The sequence below is a fragment of the Lepisosteus oculatus genome, chromosome 6 (assembly GCF_040954835.1).
Source record: "Lepisosteus oculatus isolate fLepOcu1 chromosome 6, fLepOcu1.hap2, whole genome shotgun sequence".
Taxonomy (NCBI): Eukaryota; Metazoa; Chordata; class Actinopteri; order Semionotiformes; family Lepisosteidae; genus Lepisosteus; species Lepisosteus oculatus.
This window is the reverse complement of record NC_090701.1, coordinates 46,031,960-46,046,763: the sequence shown is the minus strand read 5'-3', so window position 1 is coordinate 46,046,763 and position 14,804 is coordinate 46,031,960. Positions and strand designations below refer to the sequence as shown.

Here is a 14,804-nt window from a genome sequence, read left to right as displayed (position 1 = left end):
GGTGCCAAAGTGTCAATGGGACATATACTGCACCGAAACTCAGTGTTTGGCAACAGTTCCACTTACAGAAACAGCACTCAGCTTACGGGTGTGTGGCTGTTTATTCCTCTTCGGTCTGTGCAAGAATTGCTGCAAAAATTACAGTTTGAACTTAAATCAACACATTTCTTGTTCTTAGACCTGAGTTCTTGTCATGCTAAACACAAACAGGACCATTGGCCATGGCCCATATAAGATAAGATTATAAGATCATTTTATTGGCCAGATACAATTTCTTGCATTAGGAATGTGTCTTTTCACAGACCCCAGCTTGCTCTCCATGAGACACACAGACAGGGAGAGAAGCTGGGGGTCAGAGCGCAGGGTCAGCCATTGTACAGCACCCCTGGAGCAGGTGGGGTGAAGGACCTTGCTCAGGGGCCCAATGGAGTAGGATTCCTCTGCCGGCCACAGGATACGAACCGGCAACCTTCCAGCCACAAGGCGCAGATCCTTAGCCACAGAGCCACTGCACCGCACTTTTTAAATTTTTTATTTATTTATAAAATTTATGGTGAATATTCTTAGTGAAATTATGTCCATACTGTATATGTTGTTTTAATTCCCCTTTCTACTCGGTTATTCAACCCAGTGATTTCAGTATGGTAGGTTTCTCATGATTGCAACCGTTTGTGTTGGTGTTCATTTGAAAGAGTTATAAATTTCCTTCATCTTGAATAAGGAAAAAAAAGAAAAACTATTTTCTAGGAATAACAGTCGCCCTCTCTGAGGATGTGGCCGCTCCCAGCCAGACTACTTAACTGTTGTGAAATGAGGGAGACCTGTTTATAAATGTTTTAAACAGCGCTCTTCGAACATTTACCCTTGTCATTGATTTGACTTCCTGTGCTCCTATGCGCTTGTTCTCAGCCTGTTGCAGCCGTTCCTGGTGTCCACAACTAAATGTCCATTTTCTCTGGTTCATCTACTCTATGGCCCTAATTTTAGAAACCTTTCGATTTCAAATATTTAGTAGGTGCTGTATATCCCTGGGGTGGCATGGTGGGGGCAGTGGTCAGCGTTGCTGCCTTGTGTTGCTATGGCCCTAGATTCGATTCATGGGTTTCCTCCCAAAGACCAAAGACATACTGGTACTGTAGGTTAATGGGCTTCTGGGAGTGAGAGTGTGTCTGTGTTTTTATCAGTAAGTGCCCTGTGATGGACTTGTGCCCATCGCTTGCTGGGATAGGCTCCGACTCCCCTGCGACCCTGAATTAGCCGGTCATAAAGCCATTATAAAATAGATGGGAGACTTGATGTGTGATCCTGCTTTGGGGGGAACCTGGAGCACACAGGAAGGCCATCCAAACTCCACACCGACAGCACCCCAGGTCTGAAATTGAACCAAGAGCTCCAGTGCTGCAAGGCAGCGATGCTGACCACTGCGTGACCTCAATGAGTGCAAGGCACTTGTTAACTGTAGGATTTGGAAAGTCATTTGTGATTGGTAATTGGTAAGAATCAACGAATGAAGTGACAACTGTTTGATGTCCAGGCCTATGTAAGAGAGTCTGTTCGTGATTTTCTATGAGATATCTTTTACACAGCTGAAGTCTTGAGAGCTGCATGTGTTCGTCTCACCCTGTTTCTGATGGGAGTTTAAATAAAGCTGAAAATGCTATGAGTGGCGAATTATTTTTTATCTCTCAAAAGAAGGTTGTGCGTTACCAGCAGGGGGCTGTCTTCAGTTTCATTGCCGTGTTTTGTAAGCACTGTAAATGTGCAGTTCTGATTTCTTGCTCATGTCCTTCAGCTACTACTTGTTTTCTGTGGTTTACTCAACCACAAAATCTGAAACGGTTCATTTTTAAAAGACTTCATTTTATCTTGATATTGTATAATAGTATGTCAATGTGTTATTTCTTATTAACGTTCCATACTTTAAGATCTAATTTTCGGTAGAATCCTCAGTAATCTTTCTTCTTTAAATATTTCATATATGCCTCATGTTTAACTGCCTCATGTTAGCTTTTTTGTTAAGGATTGGCTCTGATATGTCTTTGTACCAAACATGCAAGTATTTTGTGCTCTTAAAGTTCCGAAGTGGCTGTACCTAGAAATCAGAGAGGAATATCTGTTTCATTTGCATGTTACGTCACGCACTTTGCACTTTGTGGAAGTCAATTCGATGGGATTATATAATCTTACATAATGTGTGTTAACTTCAGCCTGTGAGCAGCCTCACATTCAAACACACAAGATATAAATACGTTCCAGTCAAAGCTGCATGTTCACCATTCTCCATATCCTAATTCAGATGCATAATATGAAGCAGTCAGAATGATATTTGCATTCGTATCTTTAAATACAAATTTACTCTACAACAATCAGTGTATATACTCTGTAATACTGTACATTTCTTTAAATAAAGCTACATTGCTTTCACTGTTCTTATTTATTTAAGGGAGTAGAGAATTACTTGAAAACAGATTTGGCTTTCTTACAGCGATCAGCTTTTTTAAGCTTTTCTAGAGCTTTTGTTGTCACCACTCTTTGGAAGTTGCTGCGCATGAACATGTAGTGATATGTTTAGTTGTACTAGTGGCTTTATTAAAAAAATTCATTTGCACAAAGTAGATAATTCTAGGTTAGTACACCTTCACCCTTACACCTTAATGATAATAATCCTTACACTGCTTTAAATGTTTAATTTCAAATGTTTTAAGAGCTTGGCATGAGGTGTCAGTATCTGTTCTGTGAAATGAGGAAACATTATTCATTGAAAGCAAAGAGTTTGAGTTACTGGGTTTATTGTAGGCAGCAGCTTTCATTCAGTTCCTTCCCGTTGTCAGAGGCACTTTGGAACTGTTTGTGTAGCAGACGAGGCTGCTTCGTGTTGAAATGTGAAATTGCTGTCCCATGTTTGTAGACATCAGTATATGCAGTAATATGTCTTGTGACTTTGCTTGGTGTCTGCTTTAAAAATTTAACTTGAGACTCCTCAGACCATGGAATATTATCACAGAATGTAACGAGGCATGACTGGTCATGGTCTGACATCATTTTATTACTTCTCTTGAGGAAAGACTTACTGTACATCTTAGTGACTTCGTACCTGGTTTCCACTGGCCCTTCTGTGATTCAGGTGACCTTGTACTGGATAGTTTTCTTGTGAAGGGGTGTTCCTGAATTGTCTGTTTTGTTTTCTGGCTTGTTCTACAGGTCTTCCACAAGTTGTTGAGGCCTTTTTGAGAGCCCATTTCAGAGATGGTTTATGTGGCCGTGATAGATCTGAACAGTCTTTGCTGTATCTGTTCGGTCGTATTATATAAAAATTAACTTTGTGATACTTCTACAAATCTCTTTGATGTCCTTTATGGTCAGTTTAACTGGGTTTGCAAAGTTTTTTATGCCATTTACTCTTGTCCCATGTGAAGGCTTTTTGTTTGTTGTTAGAAACTTTTTGGCACGGAATCAAGTTTTGGCACTGCTTATGTAACAATTGGGAAACTAAAGTATGTGTCTCCAGTTTTTGGTGAGGTGCTGTGTCTGCATGTGTTGGCTCCTGAGGAACAAGTAATAGAAAGGAGAAATACATTTTTTTCCTTTTGTTCTGTAGTGCCTTCTTCAGGTGTGTGTAGGTTGATGATTACAGATTACAGGACCACCATACTGTCCAACTATTACTACACTGTATGTACAGTAAATGTGCTACTCTGATTAGGTGAAAAGATTTATTTGTGATTTTTCCTGTATTAATTATGTATCCCAAAAATAGTTTTGTAAAACAAATACCGTATATATAGCATTACAGAATTTTCTAAGAACATTTAAGGGATCTCATTCATATTGACCTCTCCACACACAGCTTAATCATTTATTTCAAAACAGAACATTTAATTTTTCTAAAATCTTCTTACACATTTAACATCACAAATACAGGTCTGTGGTGTTTGTAGGTGTGATTGGGTTATCTTTTTAAATACAGTATTTAAAATAAAAATTGCCAAATTAGCTTTTGCCCAGGCGAAACAAAATGGTGGATCATTCTAGAACTATTGAAATTACACAGAGCCAAGCCTCCATTTAGGTTGTAAACTGACACCAGACCTTTTTGAAAAGAGTGTTTTATGGACACTTTTATACTGGGCAGTTAGATCTTATTGGTTACCTTGAAACTGGACTGTAAGGGCACATTAAACTGAGACCACCAGAGGGGGTACTTTGCAGTCTCATGTAAAAAATACCGATGCACCCATCTAGAATGTGCATTAAAACTCGCATCAGGAAAAACCGCCTGTGGTATACTGTCTGTTCCACAGTTGAAAGGCAGATTAGCACATCTGTGTGTAACTTCTCTGGTGTAGCTTGGGAGTGTCTTACACCTTGATCATTGCATCGTCTCCTTGCAGTGGACGGTACTGGGCTTATATTTATATTTTTAGTCGGGCTAAAAATTGTTCAGTGAAAGCTTATTTGATTTGAGGGGATTATTATTGAAAAAAGGGCTGAGTTAGGACTAAAACATTTGGTGTTGCAAAGTGGGAGAACAGGGTAGTGATTGACTTGTTTCCTCTTTTACTGTAAATGTGATCAAAGGTTTCATTTTTTACCTAAGGTACAGTAATACTCTATGTATGAGGTGGTTTGGAGGTGAAGCCAGAAACCTTCAGAAATGGCTCAAGGCAGAATTCTGTGTCACATGCCATGTACTATAATACAGTGTAAACTTGTACGTACTTTTTAACTGGGAATAGGCACAGATAATTTATGAAATACTGTATATGCGGCATTGCAGGCCTTAGGGAAATATGTGATTGGAATGACAAATATCAGTTAATTGACTTCTTAAGCTGAAACTCCATTGTTTTTTTTTCCTTTGGAAGGTATCAGAAAAAGAACAGATGACAATTACGTCAATTTAAAAGTAATGGTAGCTATACTTTGCAGTATATTAGAGTGTCTAAAATCTGTTTTACTGAAATGCAAACAGTACGATCCCTCATACTCCTACTGGTATGCATCCCACTAATTGGGAAAGGTGGAATAGGAAATAAATATTCCATTATTACAGGTTTGCAGCAGGTGTGCTAATCAGTTCATCCTCTTAAACACAGGCACAGAACTAGAACCTAAAAAAGCACATTCAGAATCAATTTATGGAAATGGAATCCATCAAAATATTATTTGGTGGTGTTATTATTCCCATATGAAGTCCTTTTCCATTTAAATGGTTATTAAATGATATGCCAGTGACATGGATTTTCCTGTTCTCCTTTTACTTTCTTTAATTTGAACCCCAAGACAGCTCCCACTGATGTTTTAATGGGGCAAAGAGTGAAGCAGTATCAGTGTGTGGTAATGTGTGTTCATCTTCTGTGTAGAATACTGCTGCAGTCTGTGGAATTCAGTGACAAACATCCAATGTCAAAACACTCAACATTCAATGTCATCTGTACTGCTAGTCATCGCCCTGCTGTGCTGGCTTTTCATTTTTTAAATGGCCTTGTCTGGAATGGTGGAAAAGCTGTAGTATCATGCCCAGAGCTGTTGCACATACAGTATGATATGTTTTCTTTTCCAGTGGTTCAAGACTGTCCATTTTGCCCTCAGGTCAGCTGGAAAGCTGTTTTGTCATTAAAAAGTATGTTCACACTGCTGATGGAGTTTTCTGAAATGCCAGTGTTCTCATCTGCCAGCTTATATATTTGAAAGAGACAAGCAAATATTTATTAAAACATATGAAACCATAGAGTGATATTTTATACCAGGTTCAGCAGTTGGGATGTATAGTACGTATACTCCGGGTTTACATTTTTAGGTAAAAAAAACAGTGCCATCATGATTGCGATAATTATCCAAAAGCTTTTCATTTAATAATTAGTTCAGGGAAGGTAGCCCATTTCTTCATGGAATATGGACTCTTATGACTTCAGTAATGTCTCTCAGGATTGAATGACATTAATAATAATGTCCTTTACCAAGTCTGATTTATGGAATTTTATCTTTGATGCTTAGCCTGTTTTCTTGTAGGTGTGCTTTATTATAGCTTTGCGTTCGTGCTTGTATCATGTTAGAATTAGGGCCCGTGCTAAGCTTTTCACATTTCTCTTCCTGGGAAAATATGCCCTTACAATTTTGCTTGCCCCAGCAATCATTAAATAAATAGTTATACATCCATGTCTTTTAATTTAGACTATTATTAATTTAGTATTGATGTACTGTTGATGGAATAAACTCGGTGAAGCACAGAGGAACCGTGTACTGTGGATTTTTACAGTCACTTTAATATTAATAATTTATTTGGCTGATGCATTTATACAAAAGAACTTACATTTGTACAGCTGAGTATCTTATTGAAGCGATCCGAGTGAAGTAATTGCTTAAAGGTATAGTATAACAACAGTGCCACACCCAGGTTTTCAACCCCATGACCTTCCTGGTGTGAGTTGGGAGTCGGACTGCTGCTGTAATATCTAAACTACGTAAAATTAAATTCTGAAGATGAACTGTCAAGCGTTGAATAAAATGTTGGTGGTTTTCCCCTTCTCCCCAAAACTAAAAACAGTTTAAAAAAAGCAGTGCTTTTTCCAACAGCGAGAAATTCCTCGGACGTCCTTTCTCTGACTGCGGGTTAAATAGTGTCTTTTTGTACAGTCCCGTTTTTAGTGATAAGAACAGGTTGGGGCACCGGTGTTTATGGTTCTGTAAGGTGAGCGTAGGTGTGGATTCCTTTGTGTATCATTTAAATACCATTGTGTGTTTTTTCAGAACATTTTGAGAATTTATCTTGCCTTCTGTACGTCATGAACATGTATGTTGTCAAAATGTATTGCTTTTTTAAAAACACGTCTTATGATATCAATACAGCTTATCCATTTGAATACGTGTATGGATGTTTTTGAAAGAGAAACACAGCATTTGGCGCCCTCTGCTGGAATGTCAAGCTGCGTGACTTTGTTTTATTACAACAGAAGCTCGTTCCACGTGTTTCTTTTCTTGCGTGGACTTGCAGAGAAACACTACAGAGGTGTATTGTGGTCTTCACTGGACAGGTTTTATACAGCAGAATTCCATCAGTGAAACCTATTGATAACCTCCCCCTGCATTTTAACCTTAATGTTTCAATTAAAAGACTGTGCTGACTGCTGTTTTTTTAATCAGGTTAGTTCTTTAAGTATTTTGACACTTTCTGCTTAAATTCCATTCTCTTGCTGATGAATAAGATCTATTTAATTTTTTGTGACAAGTAGTGTAATTCAGTACTTCAAAGAAGAGAATAATATTCTTTAAATGTTTTTCTAAATACAGTTTCAACATGTTGTAGCTTTCAACATGTTAAGCCAGTGAAATTGAAGAACAACCTGCTTCTTTTTAAAGTTCAGGGATGTTAATTTTAGTAATTTATGATTTCTGCTCTTTTAATTAAGGCAACAAGGAGTCATAGCTGATATAGTTATACTGTTATACTATACTATAGTTATACCAAGTTATAGTTTAAATATAATTGCCACATTGTGGACAATTTTGAAAGAAAGGTTGTTGAACTAACTTTTAACTTTTAAATGTGAAGATATGTAAACTGAGCTTCCTAAAAGACAATTACCTACATTTAAATATGTATTCTTTAAAATGTGCTGTTACCATTTAGAAGCTGTACTTTCTTGATAGAATATAAAAGAAGTGTATCATGAACTAGGCAGACTTACTTTCTGCCTGCTCTATAAAGATGAGGTATGGGGAAGATTGTTTAAAGACATGGGGAAATGTTCTTAAGGTTGTGTGTTGCTCAGCTCTCAGTGGTTTCCTGAATTGGTATGCAGGAAGTAATAAAAAGTGTGTTGGCTTCCTATCAGGAAACCATACAACAGCAACACTAAATAGACAAAGGAGTCTGAAAAACCTTAGAAAACTGTTAAGTAAATAATATTGGGAAAAATACCTAGTAATAGCTCGTTGCTAGGTGTTTTTCCTAGAATAAAACATTGAGCTAGAGTTTATTTTAAGAATAAACTCAAGCTCAATCTTAAATTTTGACTTGTCTTTCTAAAGCTCAGTGATTGAAGCCATTAAGTTTGATGATGTTGCAAATTTAAGTCTTGCGTTAGAATATGATTGACTTGACTTCTGAAGAAGGTTTCTGCACATTATTATCGTCTTTTAAACATATCTAAAATCGGAGTGTTCTCTCTCACCGGTCCTGTCCTTTCTTCTGTGTCTTTCTCCCTTGCTTAGGTGGCATCGGGGGAATGCAACGAGGACACTGAAGTTTACAACATCACCCTGTGCACTGGGGATGAGTTAACTTTAATGGGCCAGGCAGAGATCCTGTACGCCAAAACGTCCAGGGAGAAGTCCAGGCTCAACACCATCTTCAAGAGGATCGGGAAGCTGAACTCCATCGGCAAGCTGGGCCGCGGCAAGATGCCCTGCCTCATCTGCATGAACCACCGGACCAACGAGAGCATCAGCCTGCCGTTCCAGTGCAAGGGGCGCTTCAGCACGCGCAGCCCCCTGGAGCTCCAGATGCAGGAAGGGGAGCACACCATCCGCAACATCGTGGAGAAAACCCGCTTGCCCGTCAACGTCACCGTGCCGAGCGCCCCTCCCAGGAATCAGCACGACCTCCACCTCATCCGCGAGGGCCACCGCTACAAGTTCGTCAACATCCAGACCAAGACGGTGGTCGTCTGCTGCATCCTGCGCAGCAGCAAAGTCGTCCCCACCCACTTCCCGCTGCACCTGGCCGTGCCCAAGTTCACCGTCCCGGAGGGCCTCCTGAAAAACGAGCCCTGGTTGGAGACCCTGGTGCATCGCTGGTTCGCCTACTGCCAGGAGCAGTTCGACATCGACGATTACTCGCGGGCCGTGCGGGACGTGAGGGCGGACTGGAACGAAGACTGTAAGAGCCCAAAGAAGAGCGGGGGCGGCGGCGGCGGCGGCGGCTGCCAAGGCCACTCTCACGTGCCCAGCTCCCTGAGCTACGCACGAGACGAACTGACTCAGTCTTTCCACCGCCTTTCTGTCTGTGTGTATGGAAACAACCTTCACGGCAACAGCGAGGTCAACCTGCAGGGATGTAAGAATCTGTGCGGCGACTGGGCTCTGTTCTCTCACGACCCTGTGCACTATTCGGACTCGGGCGACAGCGGGAGTGACTATCATTTCCCCGAAATGACCGAGGAACCGGGCCAATCTGTTCCTTCGAAGTCGGAGCTTCCTTACGAGGAGCTGTGGCTGGACCAGGGCAGGTCTGCTGCACAGACTGTGCCTTGTTCTGCTGCCGAAAAGAACAAGTGTGATGGCAACAGGAGCTCCATTAGGTCAAAGAGTTCGACGTCACCTCCCTTTCCTGTCTCGGGCCCCTCGGCCTCGGTCATGGTTTCTGAAATTTGTCTACCTCCACCTCCAGTGCCTCCGAAGTCTGAAGCTGTAAGTAAATTTGAGAGAAGTGCTGCCTTTAAAACTGTCAAGAAATGGCTGCTTGTTTCTATCATTTTATTCCCCGTTGCCTCATTCATTTTCATTTTCAATTAAATTTAAAAGCAGATGCAGAATTACAAACATCCAGGCATTTCCTGCTTTTGTACAGTATTAAATGTACGTTTTCTCATATCCACCCATCAGTTTCCTCACTGCTTTATCCAATACAGGGTACTGGGGAAGCTGGAGCCTATCCTGGCAAGCAACAGGCACAATGTGGGATACACCCTGGACAGGATGTCAGTCCATCACAGGGCACACACAGACACAGACTCGCACACACTCACACCAGAGACAGTTTTCCCAGAAGCCATTGAACCTACCAGCATGTCTTTGGACTGTAGGAGGAAACCCATGTGAACAATATAACAAATTAAAATGTGCCATAGTAGCTTAAGAACATTAGAAAGATTGCAAATTAGTGGAGCTCTGCTCTTATTGTTTTAAATGGCGCACAAGGTGTCAACATACTTGATCAAAATGTGGTAGTTGCACAGCTGCATTCACTTTTAAACTTCCTGCAGTTGGATGCAGCCATGAAGAAATCAGCACTCACCTTGTGGTGACACATTTAATTTTGTACATCTCTGAGTAGGAAACTAAGAGAAAAATCTTCATAACATAGGCAGGTGAGTTTTGGAAAAATAAACATGAACACTTTGAATTCTGTGTGGACATATATTAAATTAAATGGACCATCTTGATAACAAAATACACTCTACTTCACCAAAGGGTGGATTCTTTTTAAGGACTGAAAAAAACAAAGAATGACTTAAAGCAATCAAATTTTCCATAATACCATATGAAGATGCTGATATTAGTTTCATAATTGTTTGAGTATGCCAAAGATATTATATTGTTTCGCAAGTATTCCTCAGAAGGATACAAGGGCTTGGAGTGACTTCTAGTCATCAAATATAAAAGCATAATACCACACAGAAGGTTACTAACACATCAACGCATCAGCTGCTGGGTGGTCTGTATTACTGCACATGGCTTTTGTGCCAGTGCATTGATAATGTCTAGTATGCTTCGGTTGTGACATATAGTAAGTTAGAATTCTGGACTTCTGATTTGAGGATCATGGATTTAGTTTACAGATGGGATGCTGCTTTTGTACCTAAAACACTTAATTCTGCTCAAGCTTGTTATTATGGTCTGTAAATTAGTGTTTGTTCTCAATTGATTTACCTGGTATAATACAGTAAATGAACAGCTCATTGCGATGAAGAAGTTTGTGGTGTAAATACATTATGTCCAGATGAGTTATGTATTCTTGTTTCAGTGTTGCATATTATATTTTTGCAGGTTTCTTGAAATTTAGCACAAACATATTATTACAGAAAGTTGTAACGGACAAATGGCAGTTGTTTTTGTTTTCTTGGGTTTCCTGAATTGCATATTTGGCTATTTTTGTCCTTTGATTTGCATTTGTTCTCAACTTAGCAGTGAAATGAAACCCTTTGTTACCCTTCCACATCTTTAATGTTATATTTCTAGGGCCCAAAACCTCTACCACAGTGTTAGTTTCAAATGCTATTGAAAATGGAAAACAAGTAGCTGACTTCAAATATTAACTTACAGGATGTACGAATAACCGTGTTAAATGCTAAATAGAAGCTTTAATACAGCTATTTTACAATGAGATCAGGTACAATAGCTTAATGTGCTTCAGGGGGAATTGGTCCTGGTGTGAGCATCTGCTTTGTGATGGACTGGTATCCATCGTTGCCTCCCAGGATAGCCTCTGGCTCCCCTGCGACTCTGTATTGCTTTAGAGCAAGCAAGATCTTGCAAATGCAGAGTGGGGTTTGGCTAGGACACCAGAGTTAACACTCCTACTTATAAACAGTACCAAGGAAGTTTAATAACCAAGTAGACAACACCTTGCTTTAAATTCTCATCTGAAGGAGGCACACATCATATCTAATAGATAATTGATCCAAAGTTCTCATCCAGCATTTGCTGGAAGGAGCCAAGGTATCTGTCTCCTAGAACTCCCCTTTTGAGTAAAGAATTGTCTCGTGTTCTTGGTTTTTAATGCGCTTCTATGTCATTTCCACTTGTGTGTTCAGCTCCATGTTTTGCTGCGGATCCTTAAGAAGTCATTTTGTCAAAACCTTTGAGAATTTGGAATACCTGGAGGTCCCTTTCAAAGTCTTCTCTTTTCAAGGCTGAAAAGGTTTATTTCTTTTGTCCTGACAGTGTATTCCTTTACGCCTGGGAATGAAATGGGTCTAGTTGCTCTTGCCTAGACTCAATCCAGAGCAGCCTTATTTTCTGTGACTTTATAGCCAGAATTGGACAAAATTGTATACAACCGAATGCTTTAAATGAGGCCTTACTAATGTGTTATACATTTGAACATTATATCCCTTGTTTTAAAGTCTGTGCTTTTAACTATGTACCCTAGTATTTTGTTTGCTTTTCCCCCCACATTGACTAGAAGGCTTAAAATGATGTAAGTCTAAAATGGTAAGAAGAGTGTGCTGCACCTAAAAACTTTTTTTAAGCTTAATTTTCACTAATGTGAATTTTGTTTCTATTGTTTGCTTTTGCTACCTGCATTACTCTGTGTTTGTGTACAGTACATTAGTGTTAGAGGGAGAGACGTAAAACCGAGGTCCTGACTCTCTGTGGTCATTAAAAATCCCAGGGCGTTTCTCGAAAAGAGTAGGGGTGTAACCCCGGCGTCCTGGCCAAATTTCCCCCTGGTCTTTACCAATCATGGCCTCCTAACATCCCCCCTCTATGAATTGGCTTCATTGCTCTGCTCTCCTCCCCCCTGAGAGCTGGTGTGTGGTGAGTGCACTGGTGCACTATGGCTGCCGTCGCATCATCCAGGTGGGGCTGCACATTGGTGGTGGTGGAGGGGAGACCCCATTACCTGTAAAGCGCTTTGAGTGGAGTGTCCAGAGAAGCGCTATATAAGCTTAAGCAATTATTATTATTATTATTATTATTATTATTATTATTATTATTATTATTATTATTATTATTATTATTATTAGTGGTAGTGTTCAGTCAGGAAGGATAATGGTCATAATACCGATCCTTGTGATATTGTTTAGGTTAGGTTTCTCTCCAGGTCTCTGTACTGGACATAGGAGTGTCTAAAATTGAATATAGTTGTAATAATAAAGGTGATCCCAGACAGGATGTGAACTTGAGTCTTCTAGATAGCAGGATACTGCTACAGCCAGATAGCAGGTCAGGTGACATCATTCACAGCATCACATAACATCAATAACATTCACTGTTAGAGTTTTATTTTTGGATTCTAAGAACGTTTAGTGTATTTGGTATTTTCATGGGCCAACAAAACCCAAAACAAATTCTTGAAAGTTCGTAAGAACCACTTTCACTATGAGTGCAGAATGGCTTCCATTTGTTACTTATTCAACACCTAGTTTTGTGTTGTCTTCTTTGTGTTTCTACTGTGTCCTTCTGCACCTATTTTCTTTTGGTATATGACATGGGTAGTGCAGTGGGTATAAGCAGCAATGCTAGTGCCGGGGCCCTGTGTTCAGTTGCTGGGGTGCTGTCTGCATGGAGTTTGTATGTTCGTCCCTTGTGTGATTTGGGTTTCCCCCGGGTGCTCTGGTTTCCTCCCTCGATCCAAACACACACTGGAAGTTTAGCTGACTTCTGGGAGGATTGGCGTCGCATCCAGGATGTGTCCCACCTTGCGCCCGGTGCTTGCTGGGATAGGCTCCAGCTTCCCCGCGCCCCTGCACTGGACAGAGGGTTTAGAAAATGGATGGATGTTACTACTGTATGGGAATGAAATGAATTAATCATGTCTGTGTGATGGATATGTTCCCAGGTGAAGGAAGAGTGCAGACTTCTTAATGCCCCCCCTGTCCCTCCACGGAGCTCCAAGCCAACCTCCACCAACCCTCCTGCCCCTTCATGTGCAACCAAGCACCGGCAGCAACAGACTCGCTCTCCGAGCCCCACGCTGTCCTACTACTCCTCTGGATTACACAACATGTGAGTGCCCTCTTCTCACCGGGTATATACAGTACAGTACTCAATCAGTGGGGGGTGGCTTTATTTTTCCATGCTTCTGATTGTTTTTGCTTTCATACTTCTTCTTGAGAGTAGTTCATATCACTTCCTAATGTGTCCTAATGTGATTCCAAATGTCAATGTGATTCCTATATGGTTCACCCACGAATTGAAGCTGCCATCCTGCACTTTAACCTCATAGTCATTGTTTCATTTCAAATCCAATGTGCAGGACTACAGAGCCAGAACAACAAAAATTGTGTCACTGTCCAGATACTTACGGACTGCCCTGTACATGCTCAAGAAATGTGAACATGCTGTAGTCAAGGGGAAAAAGTGGACACAATGAGTTAAAGTTAGAGTGTAGGGATACTTTTAGTCTGTGCATGACATGATTTCATTTTTGGCAATATACTGTTATTTTAATAGTTTTACATTTGCCTTGAAACATTACAGGTTATATACGGTTTTTAGGTTATGTTATTTAGTCTTCAAACATAATTAAGGACTAATTTTGAAATTTGATTTTTTTTTCCTTGGGCCAGTGTTCTTTCACATCGATGTACATCGATGTATTTTCCATTCCAACAAATGATTGTTAGCAAACTCGGTTATTAAGGGATGCTGTGTTTTAAGACAAGCAACAGACAGATATGTCATCCTCAGGAATCCTCTTGTAGGCCGCTACTCTTAATAAAACGTTTTTACTGGTGCATCAGCACTATATTGAACAGTGCAGGGTTACGTAAAAAACAATTTACATCAGTTCAGACTTATGGTAAAATCTCATGGGGACCTATAGTAAAATGTTCCCAGGTCGGAAAGTTTACATTATATCTAAAGAGCATGTCGTTTAGTGATTTCCTTGAATAGCCTGGAGCAGGGGAATGCAGTCTCCACCAGGTCTCTGTTTTATACTTTATTCTCTGTTTTGCGCACCTGTAGCACATTCTGCATATTATCTAGAGGTTTTAGCTGAAACTTTCACGTAACCTGCACTGCAATTATTTCGGGATAACACCCAGGAGATTGTATTATTTAACTGTGTATTTTGTGTTGTGTTTAATTACTAAGATGTAAGCTGTATGCTGGTGTTCAGTTATTCTAATTATAGGGATTTAAATGTTTTTCTTGATTATTTCATTTCACTCCTCCTATAGAAATGAGGGACGTTTACTTGCTTTCTCTCTTTACTTTGTGTACTGAGGTAGCTGCTGCTACATTCTCTCTCTTGCTCTCTACTCCCCACTGTGATCAGCACACACACCTGTGAACCTTTAAAGGACAAAAAACCCTGGTGAACCTGTGCTCAGCACACACACACCTGTGAA

The 14,804-nt window shown here is 40.2% G+C and overlaps 1 protein-coding gene across 1 annotated transcript in view; it reads left to right on the top strand.

Moving 5' to 3' along the window:
• garem (GRB2 associated, regulator of MAPK1) overlaps positions 1–14,804 on the top strand; it is a 70,538-nt gene that overhangs the window by 54,093 nt on the left and 1,641 nt on the right. The window contains exons 4-5 of the mRNA XM_006643216.3: positions 8,215–9,411; positions 13,289–13,455. Coding sequence (XP_006643279.1) covers positions 8,215–9,411; positions 13,289–13,455 — 1,364 coding nt within the window. The remainder of the gene's footprint in view (positions 1–8,214; positions 9,412–13,288; positions 13,456–14,804) is intronic.